Consider the following 24,562-nt stretch of genomic DNA (forward strand, 5'->3'; position numbering starts at 1 on the left):
CACTCATATCGAAAAAAAAAATATTTTACATTTACTTTGTTATATCCACATTTGTTACGTGGAGGTTTGACTGTACTATGCTTACTCGCATATTGCTTGCATATTTCATTGATGGGGCGTGCAATAATTGTGCAGAGAAAATTTTTTTACAAGAGAATCTTCTAAATGCTAAATAGGAAAATTAATAATGAAGCTTCTGTAAGATGCCAGGCACTATTAGTGCAAACGTGGGCTCTGGTGAGTGCAAAAGTGAGCTCATGGTAATGCTATCAAGCGCTTGTGAGAGGGGAGGGAGCCGGGCTGGGGGGGGGGTTGCGGGTGGCTCCTTTTCCAGCGCAGCTCTGGTTGCACGTGGCTGTCAGTGCAGCTGAGCGCATGTGCCGCCTGCTCGCCCTGTCGTAGAGGTAACATGGCACGTGTGTTAAAAGTGGTTGGGCCGAGATGGCACGACATCGTGTGCACTGTCCTCCCGCACATTTTGTACTGGAGGCTGCTCAATCTCTAGCTTCAGAGATGCTTTGAAGCAAGGGGCAGACGAAGCGGATCGATCCGTGCAGCCGGCGCTTTTCGTGTGTGGTGCCGTTCCAGTGCGGGTGAGACGGCCGGCCGCGGGGGCAGACCGGACGTAATTCTGCGCTGGGCTTCGCTTTGTACTGCCGATGTGAAAATCTCGTAGGCATGGCATGAAACCGTATGTTTTGTCACGGACTCTCGCACTAAAGTCAATGAATTTTTTCTCATTCAAGTTTGGTTTTTCCGCTGGCCCAATAATTTGGAATGTTTTGTCGCCACTTCTGTGTAAGAAAAATTCATTGGTGGCTTTACTTGTTTCCATAAAGGATGAAATTTCAAGACAACGGAATTTCGGTATAGAGAAGCAAATTACCGATTTCACGAAGTTCGTTATAACAAGGTTTAACTGCATTACAGCTCAACCTGGGTATTACAAACTTCTTTAAAGCTTATGCATGGAACACCATGTATTTAGAACCGCAATATAGTGAAGTGTCTTTATACAAGATGCCAATACAACAAAATCCTCTGCCGCCCCGAAGGAGTACCGAGAAAATAAATGGAAACTTCCGTGGGCACAGATGGTCAAATGGTTGAATTACAAGCCGCTATTTGTGAACGCACCTCTCAAATAAGGTGCCGCGCGACCGAAAGCAACCGCGAAAGCGGAGCCAGGTCGTGCCACGTATAAAATCCAGGTGCAGTAAAATCCTATTGCACCCCGTGTGCTGTGTGCTTTGGTTCCAAGTGAAGGCATGCAGAGGTGAGCTGAGAAGGATGCGATGGCTTGATGAGTGGCATGATCCCAGGCGAAGCAGCTCGCTCGCTCCTCTTCTCTTTTTGGGTAGGTTGCCACGCTTGCGCCCTTTTCCAGCATGGTAGTGGCTACGTGTGTGGCTGTTGGGGCAGCCGAGTACGCACGTAGCCTGCATGCCTTGGAGGTAATCTGCCACTTGTTTGAGGAGTGGGCATGCCAAGATGGCAAGGCTTCATGTTTCCAGCGTGTTTGCTACTGAAGGTTGTGTCACCTCGCGTTACCGCGATGCGTGTAAGCGAGATGCAGACAAAGCATTTGCTCCCAGCTTCCTTTGTGGCGGCGGTGCTAGAAGGCACCGAGTGTTCTTCGGGAAGCGGGAAAAGGGAGTCCCGCTGCAATACGCACCTCACGCATAACTCCTTTCGACGGTGGCAATACCTTGTGTTGCTATGTGGATTCAGTGCTAACGCATTACCATCTAGTCATCGCGAGATGGGTCATGCTGCAATCTTTTTATAGAGGGCACATATCCCGGAAGTTGAGCAGATGGTCCGAATTAAAAGATGAAGGGTGGGTGTAAATTCGTGACTTTACGGGGCAGTTCCACAAACAAAAACTACGGAATTGACTCGCAGTTTTATAGGACCAATGCGACACCATCGATGCGGCTTGCAAGATCGTGGCGGTTTGCACATTTTGCAGCCACAGCTGTGCATGACGTGGAAGTAACGCCGTGGCTGGGCTGTTGCAATGGCTGCCATTGCTGTGTCACTGCAATAGCGGGGAAACAAATTTTATTTACTTCATTTTATCCAATAAGTATCTGTATTCGTTAATCGAGGTTTGACTATACATACATTGACAGAAGAGAAGACAATAAGTCTGTTTCTGATAATAACTACAACGAATTGAAAAAGGGCTCTATAATTGTATAGTTCAACGTCAAAACAATGAAGTCACGGAAATTGGCACTTTGCTTCATTGTATAGAAATCGTATTATAATGAAATTTGAACTTTTGTCCAAGTGAGTGTGCTCGCCAACTGATTTTTCTTACATAGAAGGGCCCTTAGAATTTTTTCATTTATTGGGCGTCGTAAAATACAAAATTCAGTAAAGAAAGAAGAAAAATAATTTTATTGAATTTGAGAGTCTGCAACCAAAGATACATTTTTAGGCCATATTGATAACATCTTCACAGCAGCGGTACAAGGCGAAGCTTGCATGTCCACTCTGCCACCGTGGGTGATACTGTCGCCCGCACTGGGACGGTGCTATTGTAACGCGGTGACAGTGAAGACGCAGGGAGAAGTAAAAACTGTGAGCACCGAAAACTAACTTCAGTCTATGCATCTGCGCCCAAGAAGAACACTTAATCTGACATTCGGTGACACTCGATGCACAAACAGTTGGCTGCAAGCACGGTGGGCAGTCGGCTAGATCTGATCTGCTGGTCATGTGTGTCAACTGTTTGCACTTGACTCATTGAACATTCCACTGTAATCGCTGGTGTGTGTACAAAATCTAGAATGTACAACGCTATTCGCGTCACATACGCTATCTGATTACAAAAGGTTTGGCGACAACGAAGACAACAAATAAGAGCCGGCTACAAGAATTCAGAATTTCCTGGTCCATGCAGGCATCTCTTGTGCCAAGAGACACCATTTAACATTTGTTAGCAGGTAAAGATGAACAAGTACACGTGTCACTATAATGAAGAGAACAGGCAAGTACTTTCTCTGCCTCTGGCTTCACATGTCTGAAACGAGAGCTTACGCAACCTCTAGCACTAACTCACGGGAAGACGGGCGCATTTGAAGCCACAGCCATCTTGGCTTTGCACCCGCCACAGGTTACCTCCAAGATTCTCTCCCGGGATGACAGCCATGTGTAGCTATGGCTGAGTCAGGAGAGGAGACGCTTGGGAAGACTGTGCACATCAAGCTGCCATACTTTTGGGCTCTACCCTTGGGCACCTACCTTTGCACCTACAGCATACAGCAAGAAAAGTGGGATAGCATCTTAATGCCCTTGGCCTTTATATGGAACATGGCGACAGGAACGCATTGTTGCCATGCTGCTGCACTTCAGTAGTCACTCTCTGGCCTGCAACATGTGGTTTGAGAGGTGAATTTGCAAGCAGCTGTGTGTACTTCAGTCTTTCGACCATCTGCGCTGGGGGCAGTCTCAATTTACAGTAGAACCCCGCTGTTACGTTCCTCACTGCTGCCACGTTTCCCGGCTGCTACGTCGTTTTTATCCGGTCCCGGCATAGCTTCCATAGGATCCAATGTATAAGGAAGCCCGCTGTTACATAGTAGCTGTGAAAACGTTCCCGCATGATACGTCGCAACGGTAACACTGAGCTTGGTGTCACACACTACTACCCCCCTCTTTTTTGGCTTCTGGATTGGATTGGCGCGGCTCGCTACGTGCTCACACACGCTTTTCCGAGCGCAGATTGCTGTGCGCCTGGTTTCTGCACTAGGCTTTTATGCAGTCGCTTTTTCGAGCGCAGATCGGTGTGCGTCTGGTTTTTTCACTAGGCTTTTGTACCATCACTTGTCGCTGCTTTCCATACGGCGTGACATGGTGCAGGCGCACGGACTTGATGTGCGCCTGCTTTTTTGCACTGGTCTTTGAACACATCGCTCGCTGCTCGCGCTTATATATAAATACGAAGTGAGCAAAGTGAGCGTCGCTTAGCACGGAAGTGCTGCGCTGCGGGCGTACCGTGTATGTAAGCGCGCAGCAATGCCGGGAAACATTCATGCAAAAGCAAAGGGTCAGAAAACTGCCCTTTGTTTTCCGTTACTTTGTCATGTACCTTCACACTGGGTAGAGCCGAGCGATCGCTCCTAACAAACGCAGAAATGAGTCATTGCAGCGCGTGTGGCCATTAATTGACTCCCACCCCACAGCCATGTGCCGTCGGAGTGAAGCGCCAGCTCCTCTCAGCTGGCTGCAGGTTGACTGCACCGCTGCTGAAGTGGCACCTCACATGGCTGTGGTGGGAGTCAATTAATGGCCACACATGCTGCAAAGACTCATTTCTGCGTTTGTTAGAAGCGATCGCTCGGTGCTACCCAGTGGTAATGTACATGACAAAGTAATCGAAAACAAAGCGCAGTTTTCTTTCCCTTTGCTTTTGTATGATTGTTTCCCGGCATTGCTGCGCGCTTACATAAACGGTACACCCGCGGCGCAGCACTTCCGCGCTAAGCGACGCTCACTTCGTACTTACATATGGGGCTCTTGCATTGCCCAGGGGGCGCTGCGAAAAAGGTGCTAAAAGGCGCCCTCTGTCCTAAAATGGGTCGTACCAAGCTCGGTCATCTGCTTCGGAAAGCACGTTTACAATATGTATCCGCCACTTTCAGTTGTGTTGTATCACGGCCTGCAGCGAATATCGGGCGCCGAAGATTGCTTCAGGGGTGGCACGCTGCGTATAGGCAAGAAATTATGCAGTGCCGAATACGTGTACGCCGTTCAAGAATTAAGCGGCGAAGTTTTAGCGCGGTGTCAATCGCAAGTGAAGCGAGTCGCGTACGAAGTGAAACTTCAGGTAAGGTTTGCACGCTGCTAGATAGATTCAGGCGTACAAACGCGAGGAAATGCTTGCTATATATGAATCCACAGCAGCGATAAGGAGACATCATGTGTACGGAACTGCTCGAGCACATGACGGTACGCGCCGCGATGTACGAGCTGCTCGAGCGCACGAGTGTACGCGCCGCGACGGCAGCGGTCTTTCGACATGCCGCGAAATGGCGGGCCTCCTGCAATCTTTGTTGACTGCATGCCGCTAAACAAGTAGTTATGCCTGCGTTTTAGTAGTGGCCATCTGTCCCTTTTAGTAACTGGTAATAACTGATGCAATGCATATGAGCTCGCACGTACGTGCGAATCGCGTTGCAGCGCGAGCTCGTGCGCTGCTCGCTTGATGCAGCTTTTAATGACAGCGCTTGAACATCGATCTGCTGTAATCAATACTACCTTGCTGCGCTGCATCAACATGCTGGCTTGAGGTCAAGTATGAGCACATTTAATTATCTAACCGGTGCTGCTCGTAGTGGGGTAGTGAATTGTCACCGAATCGGCCCGGCCATTTGTGGTCATTCGCACACCTGGTCACTTCACCACTTCGCGTTGGTTGAATTGTTAATTGTCGCTGTGGCCGAGTCTCGAATCGCGAATTACCAGCCATGCCTGCTGCTCTGTCGGTCTGCTGTCGGGACTGTAGGTGCAAAAGACTGAAATTCTGAACGCAGATAATCAAGCAAGCTTCAAGACAGGCGAAGCAGTCAGCATGGCGCGAAGTTTCGCTTACTCAGCGCGACGAACTGCAGCTAAGCAGCGCGCCCGACGCTCCACTTCATGAGGCCTTGAAGGAAAACGGTAGAATCTGATGTTGGGATTCAGGCCTTCTTGTTCATGGCAGCCCACGACGTAAAAGTAATGACGGTGACGCCTTTTCGAGGCTGGGCTAGGTCTCTCCGGATCAGCGTCACCCATTCCTTCTGCTCCCAGCATTACGTCCCACGGCACACGGAGAGTCCGTTTTCGTTAAACTATAGGCTGCGGCGAGCTCGCAGCGTGGTCGGCATGGTCTGTGAGAAGTGACGAGCCTTTTTGCACTCGCAACAGGGTAGAAAAATGTGCGAATCGACGCAAAACTCGGCCTAGAACCGCACTTCGCCACAAGCAGGGCTCAGTACGACCCAAGCTGGTGCGACCCAGATGTCGTTTCCTGCGCCGCCACCAGGTGCCGCTACTATACCTCAAACTCCAGCGCAAGACGCCCATAAATGCGAGCAGTGAGCGATGTGTTCAACGACCAGTGCAAAAAGCAGGCGCACGCCAAGTCCAAGTCTGTGCGCCACCTCCTCTCCGCCGGCACATGGCTGTGGGGTGGGAGTCAATTAATGACCACACGCGCTGCAGTGACTCATTTCTGCGTTTGTTAGGAGCGATCGCTCGGCTCTACCCAGTGTGAAGGTACATGACAAAGTAACGGAAAACAAAGGGCAGTTTTCTGACCCTTTGCTTTTGCATGAATGTTTCCCGGCATTGCTGTGCGCTTACATACACGGTACGCCCGCGGTGCAGCACTTCCGCGCTAAGCGATGCTCACTTTGCTCACTTCGTATTTATATATAAGCGCGAGCAGCGAGCGATGAGTTCAAAGACCAGTGCAAAAAAGCAGGTGCACATCAAGTCCGTGCGCCTGCACCATGCCACGCCGAATGGAAAGCAGCGACAAGCGATGGTACAAAAGCCTAGTGAAAAAACCAGACGCACACCGATCTGCGCTCGAAAAAGCGACTGTATAAAAGCCTAGTGCAGAAACCAGGCGCACAGCAATCTGCGCTCAGAAATGCGCGTGCAAGCACGTAGCGAGCCACGCCTATCCAATCCAGAAGCCAGAGAAGGGGGGGTAGTAATGTGTGACACTAAGCTCAGTGTTACCTGTCGCAACTTAGCCCCTCGAACCCGCCTGGGCTAAAGTAGGAAACGCGCTCCAACCGCCATTTTGGCTTTTGACGAGTTTTGGCCGGGCTTGGCTATGGAACTGGCTGCAAGAAGCCGCACGCCAGTTCGAGAGGCCGCCATTGAGTGGCCATCGAACTAACGTGCGGCTTCTTGCAGCCAGTTCCATAGCCAAGCCCGGCCAAAACTCGCCAAAAGCCAAAATGGCGGTCACATACGACCATAGAGTTTCTCACTATAACACCTAGAGGGTAATCTGGCGCCACCGTCTATGGGAGTTTCTTAAGGGGGCACCGTGCCGTCATGGGAATGACGGGATATGTGTCTGCGAGGCTCGTGTTGGCTGGTGTTGTAAGAGGCTTCGTCTAAAACGTGGATATGGCTACGCAAATAATGCGTTCTCAAAGTAAATCTTCATAAAATGTTTCCATTCATGCATATTACATCTTTACTCACCCACAATGCATGTCCAAGCTAAGAAAAGCAAGAACAGACGACCAACTGTTTCAAAGCGAGCGCGAACTTTGTCGTCTGTCCTCCAACTTTAGCAGCCCGCTGATACTTTTTACGTAACATGTAGTCGTACACACAATAACAAGTTCTCATAGTTAAACAAAACATGTTTTCGCGTAATAATAAAGCTAAAACAGCTTTTCACGTGCTGTTCTAGTAGAAAACGAATCATTGTGACAGACGGAACGGTACTTGCCAAGCGCGTCTTCAAGGTGCCCTGTCTCTACGAGAACGATGCCAATCCGAATCCACAATATACCGGCATTCCCATGCATACCACAGCACAGCAGCGCCAGATTTCCCTCTAGGTACTGTAGTGAGAAACTCTATGCATACGACGACTACGTCGCCTGTGGGGTTCTCGCACACCCGTACTTTTGGGACAAAGGAACGACAACACAGTAGTGCAAACAATCACAAGGACATTTATTGCACCTTTCATAGATCAATGCCTGTTAGCCGAGTTGCTATCCACAAAACATGCCGATGGGCGCGCGACAAATCTAGAAGTCCGACTTACCGCGACCTGATAGCGAGCAAATATGTTCGCCCCATGCTGGATCCCAACGCCTGGTCGTTTCCGCATACTGTCACGCGAACGGTGTCCAAGGCGGCCACGCAAGACGGTCTCGCAGAAGCATGGGTTGGCGCATGCGCAGCACGGCACGTCCGTCCCGCTTGCTTCCCGAACCCAAAAAGAGAGAGCAAGCGCCTTACTTTCGGCGCCCAAGTAACCTCGCAGCGGCGCGACACTCGCGCCATCTCTCGCGCTGCGCTTCAACCACATCGACCGCCGCGGGCGTCACGCAGGCCACGCGGCGAAGCGGGATTGCAGGAGATGGGGGGAAAACAAGATATCTGGGGATGCGCGAGAGTCGCGCATCCCCACACGCCGTGGATGCTGTCGTCGTGACGTCAGAGTGTCAGAGCATCACTGAGATCGTTGGGAACTCGATCGCGAGTGAAGCTGCAGACTGTGATGCACGAGCCGCATGATGCCGAGGAGTTGCCAAATGCTAGCTTTGGAGAAGCCGTCGCGGCTCTGGACCTCTTCCGCAGGTACGTCACACCTCACAGCGACGCTGACAGCAATGCGGCCCTCCGGGCTATTGTGAAACGTGTGGTGATTTCTAGCGAGCGAAAGAAACGGCAAGCCACCATTCTGGACTTTTTTTTAGGTCCTAAGCGCACTCTGTGGAAATAAATTGTCTATAGTTGAAGCTGCACTTTTTTTCATTCATTTTCGGAGCTTTCCTCACTGTTGCGTTTTCCCGGCTGTTACGTTTTTTTCCCCCGGTCCGGTGAAAAACGTATGAACGAGGTTCCACTCTATTGCATTGGAATTCCTTTGCAGCAGCAGTGAAATTTCGTCTTGAAATCGTGCATCAACACACTTAGTTAATTAAGGTTTGAAATGCCTGTGTTCTATGGACTAGAAGTTATAGAAGGCTGAGTACTTTGTTGTATCGAGACTTTTGTTACGTTGGAGTTTATTATGTTGAGGTTTAAGCGTACTTGCTTTATAATTGTGATTTCTTGTACAGAATGATGCCGATCCTAAGGCATTCCTGTGCATGTAGTGGCATCGCCTTGCATTGAGGTTAACATTGTGAGGAGCTCTTCTGTAAAAAGGATGCTGCTACCATAATTCCGATTTCCAGGAGGACCACCTGTGCCCGACATCGGTGCGTGACCGTGTGCTGGAATGTCTTGGGGAGACGCTCTACTTTGACGAGATGGCCAGCAGCTTCACCCGCCTGCAGCAGGACGCGCGGGATTTCATTGCGCTTCTGCGGCACTTCCAGTTGCCCCTCGGTGTGGGATTCCCCGCAAAGTGAGTGACTTCATGTGCTGCTTGCGCTGGCATGACAACTTATTCAGTTGTTGGAAGGTTTTAGCGTGTCCTGTATTCCGGCATAAATATGGCTCATAGGCATTGCCGGATTATCTGAGTTTATAAAAAATAAATTCCGTGGCGATTTAGTAATAAACAGGAGAGAAGTAGCACTACGTTGCACCTCTTTGAGGTCCTGGATCCATGCTTAACCACGTCCACCACATTGCAAAGTGTTGTTCAGGAGCTCACGGCACACACACCCTTCCCGGCCTCTTTGAGGAGCAAAGTGCACTTTCGCCTTTGAGGAGTGAAGTGACGATGGTCTAGAGCAGACCACCGTCGGTTGCACTATACAGTCACTGACCGATAAATCAGACACCGATAATACGGACATGCTCGGTAATTCGGACGGCTTTGTGGCACCACCAATGGCCTCATAGACTTAACGTGTAAAGACGATCGGTATTTCCCACAGCTGTCAGCTCTACATTCTTTTATCCGGCACCCGTCGTGGTTGCTCAGTGGCTATGGTGTTGGGCTGCTGAGCACGAGGTCGCGGGATCGAATCCCGGCCACGGCGGCCGCATTTCGATGGGGGCGAAATGCGAAAACACCCGTGTGCTTAGATTTAGGTGCACGTTAAAGAACCCCAGGTGGTCAAAATTTCCGGAGTCCTCCACTACGGCGTGCCTCATAATCAGAAAGTGGTTTTGGCACGTAAAACCCCAAATGTTATTATTATTATCCGAACTGCATCCATGGCTGTAGCATACACAGACATCAAGTGTGGCCCTGGAGATTACACGCTACAGGGTAATTCCTGAGGCCTTGCCTTGGTCGCAGCACTGTGTCTCGGTGATTTAACTGCAAATGCTGGTCTTGAAGGCTTTACCTGAATTAAGGGGAGATGCGGGGATCAGATCATGAAAATAAATTTAAAAAAAAAGATTTTTGGCAACGGCGCGTTCCAGTATCTGCAATGCCTAATATATGTTGTATCAAGATGGTCTGGCTGAAAACGCACTAAAAGTGCCAGAAAAATATTCATTTATCAGTGTGCAAGGCGAGAAAATAGCTTTAAATCGCGTAAAATCACCGCAGTTCGCAGAGCCCTGGCTCGTCTTTCCTGCCACCGAGCGGCGCCATCTTGGTATCATTCGAAAGCTCGAAGTTTCGCCATTCCGTTTCTGAATTCTTCAGTCGTCGCCATCTTGTAATAAACACACAAACACAAAAGAAGCGCGGGTGTGCTAGAGGTGGTCACACGGGCCCTGCGATAAAAGCGCACCTCCGATTGGTTGCCGTGCTGAAAGGCGTCTTGCCATTGGTTGCTGCTGCGGCAGCGGGCAAGCTGGCAACCGCAGCGGACCGCAGTTATCTGCTTTGCAAATCATTCTGGCATCTTTCTTCATTTGACACTCGCTGAATTCAGATTCTGAAAGCTCCCAGGTCAGCGATGGATCATCACTCGTTTGAAAAGAAATTTTCGACGCAGCACGCCTTCGGAAAACGGAAGTGCAAGCCTCCTACGGTGTGAAAAAGATGGCAGCCAGCGGAACAAGCGGAGCACCCGACTGAACACGCGGATAACGTGCCACGTTATCTTGCACCGTGCAATTCCAGCAGTGAAGCCGACAATCGCCCTATGCCATTGACACTGATAACCAAGCCACCGGAAGACGTGTCAACAGATGCTGTTGCACCTGTGCGTACAGCTGCGTGAGTCAGCAACCGAGACCGCGTCGTTGGAGGCGATGCGGGTCGAAGATCACCATCGCCGGGAGAGACAGTGTACCTCATTTCCAACGCATCATGCGACAGGGGCACGCAGCCTGCGAGTGAGCCCCAACCGTCGACGAGCTACAGCATGGTGACTCAAGGTTCACCAGATGAATCGTAGCACCAAACGTCGCATGGTTCAGGCGCGCCTTGAGCTGCATTTTGTGTCAGCGGTGGTGGCAGAAGCGCAGGCATGCAGCATTCGTGACTCCCTTCGCGCAGTGTCCGCAACTGAGCGGAAGTTCAGTTTGATGGACCAGCAAGGCCAAGAACAAATTTCGGACCCTTGTGACAGTGAGTTCATTATTGTGAAGGTTTCGGCAATTAACTCTTTGGTCGCTAAAGCTCTGTGCCCAAGATGCCGACAGCGTTCTGTGGGTGTACACTGCGATACTAGGCTTGGTCGGGCAGTGAAAATGGTGCTGTCATGCACTACTTGTGGCCCTATTGAGTCCCAGTGGTCCTCTCAAAGGAAGGAAAGGGCAAGGGTGTTTGTGTGAACATTCGCTCAATGCAAGCTGTTCAAGCAATAGGGAAAGGCCAGACAGCTCTGAACGATTTGTGGGCCACAATAAATGTCTCCCATCGTGGTTTACACCACATAACACTCCAGGGCCACTTGAAAGGGCTGCTCAAGCCTGCTGCAAAGGAAGCTGCCAACAACATCTTTATGCATGCTGTAGCTCCTGTGAAGAAAATGTACAGCGAGATTGAGGTTGGCTCACTTAAAAATGTGACCGTTGTTTATGATGGCACTTGGCTCACGCGCGGTCACGGCTTCCACATTGGGGTTGGATGCATAACAGAATTCCACACAGGGCTTGTGCTGGACAGTGTTGGTCTGTCAAACTTCTGCCTTGGGTGTAGCGTGGGCCCAGCAGAGAGTGACCCCACACACATTCAGTGGAGGCAGCAGCATCAGGGCCAACTGCATTGTGTAGTATAGTGTCGCCCCCTGCCAGATCTCTGTGTTATCATACATTTACGTTTTGTAGTAGTTTAGCTAGATGGCGCACCCCCCTTCTGTCATGTGACGAGCTGGGACCAATCAGGAGGCGTCATCTGGCGTGTGAAGTCCTATTTAGTAATAAACGGCCGCGAGACGGCTGAGTCTTCGTTCCGGTTTTCATCAGGAGCAGTTAGCTCCGAGTCTCCTTCACTGCGTCGGCGCTCGCCGCGCGTTCGCTGGCCGCGGCCCCCCACTTGCCTGCCGCTGCCAACACAACATCTTATGGCGACGAAGATGGGATTCCCGCTGCGGTTCCGACCGAAGCCCCGGGAAACCAACGAGCTTCGTAAGTGAAGCGTCCCTTCCTGTGTCTGCACGGCTTGCAAACGCCACTGATGCACTTGGCGTCGCGAGGCTTCCGAGTGTAGGCCTTCTCGCCCCCTTGTCCTTCCTTGCCCCATTCCTGCTGCGAGCTCCGGCTTGTTTTCTGCACTGTCTCCTGCACGCTACCCGGCATGGCTTCCTTTTCGGCGAACCTTCCCGTTTTTCTTGAAGTGCCCGGGCCACCGTTAATTCCATGGTATCGATGGAAAAAAATTTTTCAGGCCCACCTCGAAGCGGCTGGCGGTGGCGAATGGACGGACGCGCGACGAGCGTCCGCGCTCGTCAGCGCTCTCGGCTCTCGGGCGTGAGGGACAATGAAAGTACTTTACAGACGAGGAGCAGGAAGCAGCAAGGCAGTTAACCGGCGCAGCGTCAGCGTCAGGCGAAGCAGCAAGGCAATCGAACGGCGCAGTGTCAACGTCAAGTGTTGCGGTCCCGCCAGCGTCAGAGTTCCAGAAACTCTTGCAGCGGCTTGACCGGCTGTTCACCGCGTCAACAACTGTTCTGGCGGAGAGGCACGAATTCACCAGTCGAAGGCAGTTCGAGGGAGAACGATTCCTGGAATTCGTGACCGCACTGAAGGAGAAGGCGGTACAGTGCAACTTCGGCACAACCTACAATGAGCGCGTCCGAGACCAAATAATACATGGGGTAGTGAACGTCAGCATTCGCGGAAAGTTGTTAGCTCATGGCGAAACCCTGTCCCTGGACAAGGCAGAAGAAATTGGACGCTCTTTAGAAGCCCTGCATCGAGCGAACCGCGCGTTCGACTCCGAAAAAATACAAAGAATTGAGACAGCTCAACTTGGCGCTCCGTCGACGAGCCAAGATGGCAGACTTCTTCCGAGGAGCTGCCAAGATGGCCGACGTAGTCCGGGAGGCCATGAAGATAACCTACTTCTTCCGAGGGGCCGCCAAGAGGGCCGACTTCTTCCGAGAGGCCGCCAAGAGGGCCGACATTTCGCACATGGCTCCTCCGGGAACCGTGGTGCATGCGATCGGTGTGGCAGCAGGAATCATATCGCGTCTTACAGGAATTGTCCAGCAAGAAATCGGCGATGCAACGCCTGCCACACGTTGGGCCATTTCACTTCGGTATGTCGAAAGACCCAAACAGCGGTGCAACACGTCTCTTCCGCAGAGACGCTGTCTTCGTCAACTTCCCCAGGGCAGCCGTCCGCGTCTGTCTTGACAGTAAGCGCTTTTGAAACTAAAAAGAATTTGGAAGTTCCGGTTGTAGTTAACGGCGTCTCCATGCGACTGCTGGTGGATACGGTAGCGTCTGTGTCATTCATGACGGCCGAAGATTTTAGAAATCACTTTGGTCGACAGCACAGGCTGTCACAAACAACAGTGGACTTGAGAAATTTCTCCAAGCAACGCATCGACATTCAAGGCCTGTTTCAAGCCACTGTCCAGTTTTTTCAAAGGTCATGCTCCGTCATGTTCCACGTAACGACTACAGGAACATCACTGCTGGGTCTAGACGCCATCCAGCGCTTGCGTATACAGATCGACGGTACGTCGATGACATGTCGTCTACCATCGCTTCCTCCAGTACAGAGCCCCACAGGTGTGCCTCCGGGTTTTGATCACCACTTCAGTGACGAGTTGGGTCTCGTCAACAACTTTGTGCCCCGAATTCATCTGCAGCAAGATGCGAAACCAGTATCTTCAAAGTTGCGCCGACTACCCCTGGCTCTCCGTGACCAGGGCACAAATGAATTGCGGCGTTTCGAGGACTGCGACATCATCGAGCACGTCGAGGCTTCTTAGTGGGTGTCTCCAGTCGTGGTGGTGCGCAAGAAGGATGGAACCATGCGGCCCTGTGTAAATCTACGGGAACAGGACAGTCTTGTGCCTCAAGTTCGCGACAGAGTCTCGCAGAGACAGCGGCAGACTAAACAGTACGTAGACAAACGTAGAGGTGCTCAGGCAACTCGTGTCAAGGTGGGAGACACCGTCAGAATTAGATTTAACAGGAAAGGATTTTTTAAGTACAGTAAACCTTGTACATTTAAAGCCCAGATAGGACCATCTAGTTTTGTACTCAGTGATGGGAAGATGTGGCATGTGTCTAAGTTAACCCTAGTGATGAAGGATTCAGCAGGTAGTACATTGTGTAGAAGTGATAGAGACTTTTTGTACTCATATTCAAAGCTGGATAGTCATTCCGATGACTCGTCTGTAGTGACAGCATCTTCTCATAGTTATAAGCATCAGCTAAGTAGTTCGTCTGGCTGTATCACTTCCGAGTCTGCACAGTCAGCAGTCGTCTCTGATTCCGTGGGGAAATCGGTAGCCTCCCAGGACTTGTTGGGACGTTGAGAGGAGCTTCCTGGGCAACCCTCTCCAGCTTTCAGCGACAACCACATTCAATTGTCCAACCAGGGGGAGGGAAATAGTAGTGGGACGACTGGGTCTTTAAAGTCGACCAATACGCGTAGCAACCCCCAAAGTTCTTCTGAGGTGCGCACGCGTCCTCATCGCGACAGAAAACGGCCTCCGTGGCTCGATGATTATGTTTCTTGAATGTAGAGCGTTTTGCCGTCTTCGAAATGCCACGGCTAGGGGCCTCGCTGTGACATTTAGGAGACAGTTCACATGTTTCGTTCACACAGGTATAAAATGTGTCCCTTGTTGCGGTGCAGTAAGTTTTGTGCCGTGTTCCTTGTCAGATTATGTTTTGACTGACTGCCTGTGTTTTGGTGCTCAAGGCTGGTGCGCGTGTAGGTGAACTTGGGCGGGGACAGACTGAATTTGTGTTGGACTTAAGTGCGTGCCTTGTGTGCATCTGGTACGCGTGTGTGTGAACATGGGGGGGGGGGGGAACGAACTGAATTTGTCCTTGGACTTAAGTGTGCGTCTTGTGTGCGCGTTTCACTATATGCTTACTTGTTTCCAGGGGGGGGATGATGTAGTATAGTGTCGCCACGTGCCAGATCTCTGTGTTATCATACATTTATGTTTTGTAGTAGTTTAGCTAGATGGCCACCCCCCTTCTGTCATGTGACGAGCTGGGACCAATCAGGAGGTGTCATCTGGCATGTGAAGTCCTATTTAGTAATAAACGGCCGCGAGCCGGCTGAGTCTTCGTTCCGGTTTTCATCAGGAGCAGTTAGCTCCGAGTCTCCTTCACTGCGTCGGCGCTCGCCGCGCGTTCGCTGGCCGCGACCCCCCACTTGCCTGCCGCTGCCGACACAACACATTGCAGCTTTTTGACCTTTCATTGGCCAAAAACGACCTGCGATATACCGCAGTCGTCTCTGATGGAGACAGCCGTGTTTTCCAGGCGTTGCGAGATTAGCAGCCGTATAGGTTTGTAGCAACAAAGAAGACTGCATAAACCATGTGAAAAAAATAATGGGCACTGGCCATCGCTCCATTGTGAGCAAGGCCAAGAAAGGGGAACCGCTGGGTGGCAAAGGTGGGCTCACGTGACAGTTGATAAAAAAAAAGCTCACCGACTACTATGGCCTGGCTGTGTCAGCAAGAACACTGACGATGTTGCTGCAATGCAGAAAGCTGTCATGGCCACGTATTATCACGTGACATCTACCGACAGTGACCCCCACCATGAGCTGTGCCCCCATGGCCCTCTCAGCTGGTGTGAGCAGAGAGCAGCAGAAGTGAAAAAAGAAGCAGAGCCTGCTCACAAATACAAGCTTATGAGCAGAGTTGCCCAAGCCTTTGTATCAACGTCTTTCAGAAGTCCGCTTGCTGGAGTGCTGCAAGGGTGGAAGGACCCAGAATGCAGCTGAAAGCTCGCACCCAGTTATTTGGTCAACATTGTCAAAGGACGAGCATGCCTCACATTTTGCAGTAGAGACAGCGGTAAACGAGGCAGTCATGAAATATAATTCGGGGAGCCAAAGAGCTTACTCGGTAATGTGTGCTACCTTGAGTGTACATCCTGGTGCCCTTGCCGTCCAGAGGGTTCAAGAAAAGGATAAAGAACGCCTGAAGGAGGCATCCAAAGCCCACCAAACAAAGAGGCACAGGTGTAAGAAGATGTCTGACAGCAATGATGCAAAATATTACTGCCCTGGTGCTTTTTAATAAATTTGCAGTGCTTTTAAAATTTTGCAGCCAGTTTTCTCAATTGCGTTTTTTTTTTGTCAATCACCTCGCTCGTGGAAAGCGTAGCATAACAATTGCTGGACCGATTTTGGTCCAGTTTGTTTTGCTGTGATCCATAAGCTGTGCTGCACTTAAAGACAGTCTTGAAATGTTTCTTTATCTTTCCGTTATTTATTTCCATACAATGACGAATGCCCATGGTGCGGTGACACCCAACCGTTGCCGCACATCACGTGGATGTGCCCAAACAGAATGACACATACCATATTTGCTTGCATAATGATCGCACTTGCGTATTGATCGCAGCCCTGAATTTTGTCGCCAAAATTAGATTTTTTTTCTTTCCTGTGTAATGATCGCACTCTGAACTTGCTGCAGCGATATGTCGTGTGCTAAGTCTAGCTAATGATGATTGCACTTACCATCTGTCAAATGCTGTCGAATGCTACGCGAATGCGTCTTCAAGACATACCAAGTGGTCTGCACGCACCAGACATTCTTAAGCAAAGGCTCCATTTCATTCCTTTCATCACTTTCCACACTTCCACGAAAAAAAAAAAACAGCTACAACCAAACTTGCCTTGGCCTTATTATTTGTAGGCTTTATAATGGTTGTGGCCAACAACAACAAAGGCGCCTTTCGATTCCTCTAGTCTGCACTCGTGAGCATGCAAACATTTTTTTTTTCGTGGGAAATTTAACCTACGTATGATCGTGCCCCTTAATTTGCGACATTTTTTTTTTCAAGGAAGTGTGATCATTATGCGAATTAATACGGTATAAATTCCACACAGCTAAAGGTACAAGACTTTAAAAGGCAGTGGGAGGCGCGGCTTGTGGACAGGGATCAGGATAGCTAACTGTATCTCCTAGACCAAGCCCAGCGAGCCGCTTACGCCAGTGGGCCGCAACCACGGGGCCTCAAAATTTTGTTTTGTTCTGTAAAGTTTCTCTCTCTCTCTCAACGTCCATCAATCGAAGCATTTTGAAACACTGTCAACAACAAACTATTAAGTGGCATCTGCCATGGGGCCTACGAGTGAGCCCAGTGAACGCGCTGTCTTTGTGGAAGCAAACCGCCATTCCTCACGAGGCGCGTCGGCGCAGAACTCGGCACCAAATGAAATGTGTCATCGACATTGTCGAACTAGTCAAGCTGCCACTTGTGTACGCTGCTACATTCAAATGGCACCCTCGGCGCAATCGATGTATGCAACTGTAGTGCGCAGCAGTCGGGAACACCCATCGTGCCTCTGCTATCTTTGAGGGTGTTGCAGGAAAGCTCACTGCTTGTCAACAGAGCACACGGGGTCAGGGGTGGCAGAGTTCGATATATCCATTTTCCGTCCGACCCCATTCAAAATAAAAAATTAAAAATGCATGCGATTTTCCAGGTGATGTAGAAAGTGTTTGATATACGCAACAATTCAATATGTCTGTGTTCGATGTGTCGAGGTTGGACTGTTGTGGACACATTGATGACTGTTGCTATTGTGCAACTGGTAGTTTAACACACGCGTAATGCGGAGGTTGTGGGTTTGTCTCCAGGGTGTCTACCAACCGGGAAAACCTGGAAAACAGAGAAAACCGGGAAAACCGGGAATTCTCAGGGATTTTGATTAGTCTGGAAAAAGTCAGGGAAAACTCGGGGAATTTGGGCTTCTATCAGGGAAAATTAGCGGCAATTTTATTGAAAGCGTCGAAAGTCGCGGTAATGCTGGCTCGAGCAACAGACAGGAATCGTAATGAATCGTCTTTGACACCCTGTCGTCGGCTGGAGGAGTTTCCAGTGTGCACTCAACGACCGACTTTGCGGATTCCCGATAATTTGGACGGCTTCGCGGCACCGCCACGTACCCCATAGAGTCAACTTATCAGAACGTGTGAAATTTCGGACGCAAGAACTCTTTGCCGTCCGATTTTACGGACATTTTGCCCTGACCGCAGGTCCGAAACGGCAATAATCAAAGGCACCACCGCCGCCGTTTTGGTTACTTCGACACCTCGAACCGGCACTCTCGCACGCGGATCCGCTGGCAGCCGTTGCCACCACTGCGGCAACGCTAGGCCTAGCTGCTTCGACGTTCGCTATGAAGCTTCTTGCCGTTGGGTGCCGAGTTTTTTATTAAAAGAATTAGCTGCTGTCAGCAATGGCACGGACTCCGCCTTTGGGTTCCTCGCGATTGGCTTAGAAACTTAGAAAACACGGCGCGTTGCATAATGCCGGTTCCCGAAAGTTAGCTTCGCCTTTGTACAGAAATGTTACATGGTGAAACATACACAAAAGTATTGCAGTGAAGCACAACAAGCGTGGGAAGGGGCTATTGCCACGGAAAACGGTATGTATTGCTTAATTATACACACGTGCACCCGGTACTTTGTGTCACAGTACGTGCGCTGATATGCCTAATATGTGTACCGACAGGCCTTCAGAGTGTTTTCGAACGTGCCTGTGGCGGTTTGAGCCCCCAAGGGCAGTAAATGGCACGCATTTATTTTTTTTCCAACTGGCTGATTTTTCGAACATATTCGCGACCCCTAAGCAGTTCTAAAAATCGGCCGTGGCCTGTGCAACTGACCAAAATGCTTCGAATGGTCCTTGGGGCGAAGGAGTGGCAGAAGGAGGACAAGAACAGAAATGATGTACGCATTGAGGAATAAACGGGACAGGAAGCTTGCTGCCACCGTTTTGAAGGAGCTTGAGCTCAAAAAACAATGTTTTGGCTGATGCCGTGTCACGATCGACGACATGCCACACGTGGTCCCGAACTACCGCTTTTTTTCCCGAACGCCAACCTTCCGCACCACACTCAAGAGTTCTCCCGTTCGCCACTCTCCACCCGCACACTCGCCCGCTGTCCTCTGCACACTCACGCCACCTGTTCACCACTCAGTCAACTACCGTCGATCCCGCGCCTGGCCTCCGAGAACCGTGGCTCCTCCTCGCGGGTTTTGGGCTCGCTTGTCTCGGCCCTTGCGGGTCACAACTCTCCCCCCCCCCCCCTCGAATCGTGAAGCTGTGCTGGTAGGGAGGAGCCATGGCTCATGGTAGAGCATCAACTGATCAGCATGGGCGGTAGTTCGATGACGTCCTGTAGCAGGATCGCTCAAAACAAAGTCATTGTCACCTAATCGTTTGACTACACAATAAGGTCCACCTCGTCGCGGTGCCAATTTTGACGAAACGCCCTTGGCCGCATCACTCAAGGTATGGGAATCTAGGAGCACAAGGTCACCCTCTTTGATGGTTATTGGCTGACGATGACGGTCGTAACAGGATTTCTGCACCTTCCCAGCAGCTGCCTGATGTGACCGAGCATACTGGAGGGCCTCTCCAAGGCACCGCTAGAGTTCTGCAGCAAGTGCATGGTGAGCTGCTTTCGGAGGCTCCGTGTCCTCCTTGTCGCTTGCAGGTTCCCATGGGGTGCGCAACTTGCAGCCGTAACGCAACAATGCTGGAGTATATCCGGTGACAACACTCTTGGCAGTACGCATGGCAAGGGCGATCTCAGGTATATGCCGGTCCCAGTCTTTGTGGTTGGAACAGTATGCCCGTAGACACTGCTTAATTGTGCCATTGTGACGCTCCACCATTTGGCCAGCCAGCCGGTAAGGCACTGTGTGACGATCTTTGATGCCCCAGTGTTTCAAGAGATTGTGCCATAGTGTGCTAACAAAGGGCTTGCCATTGTCACTGGTGATGGCCACAGGTGTGCCATGGCGGCAGAAGACTTGCACCATGCACTCCAGTATTTTTGCACTTGTTGCTGCTCGTAGAAGGAAAAGCTCTGGGAACTTCGTAAATTTGTCAATAACTACCAGCAAGTATTTGTGGCCCCGGGGTGTAGATGGCAAGGGCCCGATAATGTCAACACTGAGCTCTTCCATGGGTGATGTTGCCCACTGACTGCTCATGAGGCCCTCTGGTTTCTTGCGCCAAGCTTTTGTGCGCTGACAGGCAGTACAGCCTTGCACATACTTTGATATGTCTGCTCGCATGCCTAGCCAGACGAATCGTGCAGCAACACACCTCAGATTTTTGAAAAATCCAGCATGCCTGCAGTGGGATGGTCGTGGGCCACCTTCAGTGCCAGCTGCCGCAAGTGATTAGGTAACCACTGGTTGCCTCTTTGCTGAACCAGCAATCCGATGGCTGCAGTTCCGTTGTTTCGGCCAGATCGCGAAAGAGGCGATGATCAGGGTCCGAGCTTGGGAGCTGAGTCCCTTGGACCACTGCCTTCAGTTTTAGAGGCGGTCATCACGAGCCTGTTCTTGTACCAGCTGCGTTGTGTCACTCAGCAATGAAGAGTCAACCTCCGAGGCCACAGCTACTTCATCAAATGTAATTTTGCCTTCAGGTTCCGGAGCAGCAAAGGGGAACAGCGTCTCATGTAGGTTGTCACTTGGGTTGTCTTCACACTGGAGAGGGGCTCTACTCAAGGCATCAGCGGGTATGTTTGCCAGCCCTCGTCTGTGCTTGATTCGGCAGTTGAAGCCCTGCAGCCGAAGAACCCAACGCTTGACCCTGGGTGAAGCTTGGTCGGTATTAAACATCCATGCCAGGGAGGAGTGGTCACAGTGTATCTCAAACTCCGTAAATTCAAGATATGCCCTGAACTTGTCCACTGCCCAGACTACTGCCAGGCATTCCCACTCCTGGACAGTATACTGGCTCTCGGCTGCTGTAAGGACTCTGCTAATGAAGGAAACAGGCTGCAGACCATCAGGGCCAGCCTGCAGTAGCACAGCTGCAATGCCAATGCCACTTGCATCTGTCTCCACCACAAAGGGTCGATTTAGATCTGGGAGGCTTATAACAGCATCCTGAGCTAAGTGCCTGTTTGAGCCTGCTTGAGTGCAGTGAAAGCCTGTTCTTGGCACTCCTCCCACTGCCATGACTCGTTCTTCTTCAAAAGGTTGGTCAGTGAATGTACAGTCAGTGAAAAGTGAGAGATGAAGCTTCTATAGTAGCCGGCAAGTCCCAGGAAGGCTTGCAACTGCTTAACTGTACTGGGTCTTGGGTAATGCAGCACTGCACGCACCTTGTCCTCATCTGGTCTGCACTGCCAAGGAGAGATGATGTGACCTAAAAACTTGAGGGACTGACGGCAGACCTGTACTTTATCTGGATTAATCGTAAGGCCAGCACCCTCAATGCGTTGTAGCACTTCCCTTACATGCTCAACATGGTTCTCCAGTGTCTCTGAGTATACAAGGACATCATCTAAAAATGCCATAGCAAAGTGGTCATTGATTCCCGGCAGCACTTGGTCCATTAGGGTTTGAAAAGTTGCTGGACCGCCTGCCACCCCGAAGGGCATCCTTGTAAATTCACATGTACCTTGATGGCAAATGAAGGCCGTTTTAGCTATGTCAGCCTTGCAAACAGGAATTTGGAAAAACCCTTGGGAGAGATCAAAGCTGGAAAACCACATTGCTCGGCCCAACTGCGCCAGCAGCCAGTCTGTTCGAGGCATTGGGTAGGCAGGTACTCGGGTGCATGCATTTAACGGCCGGTAGTCCACAGCGAGCCTGTAGCCTCCAGACTTCTTTGCAACGAGCACTGGGGCGCTAGTCCACGGGCTGGTGCTTCGTCTTATAAGGCCCTGTTCTAGGAGGCCATCCACACAGCCCTCGATGATCTTCTGCTTCTTCGCATTCACTGGATGTAGCTTGCATCTCACGGGCGCACTGTCCCCCGTGTCAATGCGGTGCTGAGCCAGGGTGGTACATACCGCAACTGTAGTAAACAGATGACTAAAGTCATCGAGAACTTTACTCATGCTTGGGTGTAGTTCCCTGGTGCCAGCCTGATGCACGTTCTCTATGCCTGGAACTACAAGCACTTCTTCAAACAGGCTGTGCAAGTGGTACGACTCTCCATCTTCTATTGCAAGTGCTGTCGCTGGGTCCTTCTCGCGCTTAGCAAATGGCACCATGCACTGTGGATCGGTTCCAATCGTCCATCCACCCAGCGATACATGTAAAGAGGTGCCTGTTGCTGTTAAAAAATCTCTGCCCAGCACAATGTCCCGACACAAGTCTGGCACACACAGGAAGCGTTGATTGCGGCTGCTTGTGGCCCACTTTATTTTGCACTTGAGGGAAGTCGTTGACTGAGACCAACCTGTTGCCAGGCGGAGTGCTTGTTCCTGTGTCTTGGGATTGGCGCCCGCCTCGACCGCTGCCTTTGCCGCCAGCAATCCAAGCAAGCTCACACTCGAGCCTGTGTCCAGTAGTGCCTGGATCGTCGTCCTCCCGATCTGCACTTCCAGGAGAGGCTCCTTGTTGGCGGCCAAGGTCGCTACTTGCAGCGCAGTCTCGTAGGTGCTTGCCGGTGTAGGACCTACCGTCCCCCGTTTCCCTTACACTGAGAGCGGATATGTCCGATCCCGTTGCATTGGTAGCAGCGGGGTGGGCCGCCACGCTGACCTGTAGGACACTCGCGGGCCATGTGACCGACGCCTCCGCAGCGATGGCAGTTGAATCCTCTGTGGTCACGCGGCTGATACCTTTGCGGCTGTGACGGCGTTGAGAGATGTGGCGTGCTTGTGGCGAATGCGGCCAATCCGTGCAATTGGTCTCGGTGGTAGGAGGGCTGTATCGCCGCGGGGTGCAACGCCCAGGGGGATGCCGCCGGAGGATACTGGAACGGCGCGGCAGCCGCTGTGATCAACCCTCCGGGTTGTGGTCCCGGCACGCCGGCCACGTTTATAGCCGACTGGAAGGCCAAGTCTCTCGTGACTTGGTCAGTCGGGGGCGGTGGTGGCTTGTACTGCATGCGCCTCCAGAAATGCTCCATGAGACCATCAGCAGCCTTCGCCAACTCCGTGAGACTGCTGAACTGTCTTCCCTCCACCAAATCCTGGAGTTGCGGGTGCATCTGCCGCAGCACGCGGTCAACCTTTTCCGACTCTGGCACTTCGCCGCCAATCCAGTCGTAGTAGGCCGCGATGGTATATATGAACTCCTTTAAATTTTCTTGGGGATGTTGCATCCGGAGCTCCAGCTCTTGTTTCAAGCGGCGCTTCGCGTCAATGGAGAATTCCGCAATAAACGCCGCAGTGAACTCCTCCCAAGACGCAAACGAGTTCATGAATCGCCACCACAACTTCGCGCTACCTTCCAGCGCAGCGGGCACAATGTGCGTAAGCCTCTTGTCAGCTGCGACACCGCTGACCAAACAAAACGTTTCAAGCCGGTCCAAAAATTCCTCGGGAGACTGATGGTAGTTGAACCCCTTAAACCTTGGAGGCTGACCTGGCTGACCTCCTGTGGAGCGCGGAGTGCAGTCGCTCGCCGGTTGAACCGCCGCCGCCGTTGTTGTAGATCCCATAGGCACTGCCTCGGCCGCCATCAGTCTTTGTCTGACAGCTGCCGCGATTTGCTCGCGTTCCATGGTGGATCCGCTCGTCTGCCCCAGCAGATGCTGTACTAATTGCTTGGGAACGTCCACTGTCTCCATGTCCACGTAGATCCCGGACGAGCCCCCACTTGTCACGATCGACGACACGCCACACGTCCCGAACTACCGCTTTTTTTCCCAAACGCCAACCTTCCGCACCACACAACAACACTCAAGAGTTCTCCCGTTCACCACTCTCCACCCGCACACTCACCCGCTGTCCTCTCTGCACTCACGCCACCTGTTCACCGCTCAGTCAACTACCGTCGATCCCGCGCCTGGCCTTCGAGAACCGTGGCTCCTCGTCGCGGGTCTTGGGCTCGCTTGTCTCGGCCCTTGCGCGTCACAGCCGAGATGCAGGTGTCCCTCATCCAAACCAAAATAAACTCGTTAAAGCAGTGAAACACAACACTCAGGCGTCATGCTTGGGCTGAGAGTATGTCAGGACAGTTGAGGTTGACTGACGAGCGGTTGAGAGAGAATCTCAATTGTGACAGAGTTCAGGCCTCATACTACTGAGCTTGCTATCAGTTGATAGAAATAGCTCATATTCGAATATATTTTCTTCTATGTGCATCTCCTTTTTATTCAAATTTGTGAATGTCTAACTTCATTTGCAATTTTTTTCGAAGACACTTTATTTGCTGTGCATTTTACTAACCCCTGCCTTCTATTCTCTTTCTGAATAAACACTACTCCTTAGTATTCCAATTGGATTAAGTCGCTTTATTATTTTTTTCATGCGCTTACTCGAAAGTGACAGAATCAGGCGATATGTTTTCAGCCCGTCTTGACACAAAACATAGTTCTGCATCACTCAGGGAAATGTGCAAAGGCACTCAGGGAAAACCTG

General features: G+C 51.1%; 1 protein-coding gene across 2 annotated transcripts in view; it reads left to right on the plus strand.

Annotated features, from left to right (window-relative positions):
- The window catches only part of Hel89B (histone acetyltransferase 1), a 392,774-nt gene that overhangs the window by 207,396 nt on the left and 160,816 nt on the right, over positions 1-24,562 (plus strand). For both annotated transcript variants that reach the window (XM_075703080.1, XM_075703081.1), the window contains exon 18: positions 8,937-9,109. In XM_075703080.1, the coding sequence (XP_075559195.1) occupies positions 8,937-9,109 (173 nt within the window). The remainder of the gene's footprint in view (positions 1-8,936; positions 9,110-24,562) is intronic.

The sequence above is a fragment of the Dermacentor variabilis genome, chromosome 8 (genome assembly GCF_050947875.1).
Source record: "Dermacentor variabilis isolate Ectoservices chromosome 8, ASM5094787v1, whole genome shotgun sequence".
In the NCBI taxonomy this organism is placed as follows: domain Eukaryota; kingdom Metazoa; phylum Arthropoda; class Arachnida; order Ixodida; family Ixodidae; genus Dermacentor; species Dermacentor variabilis.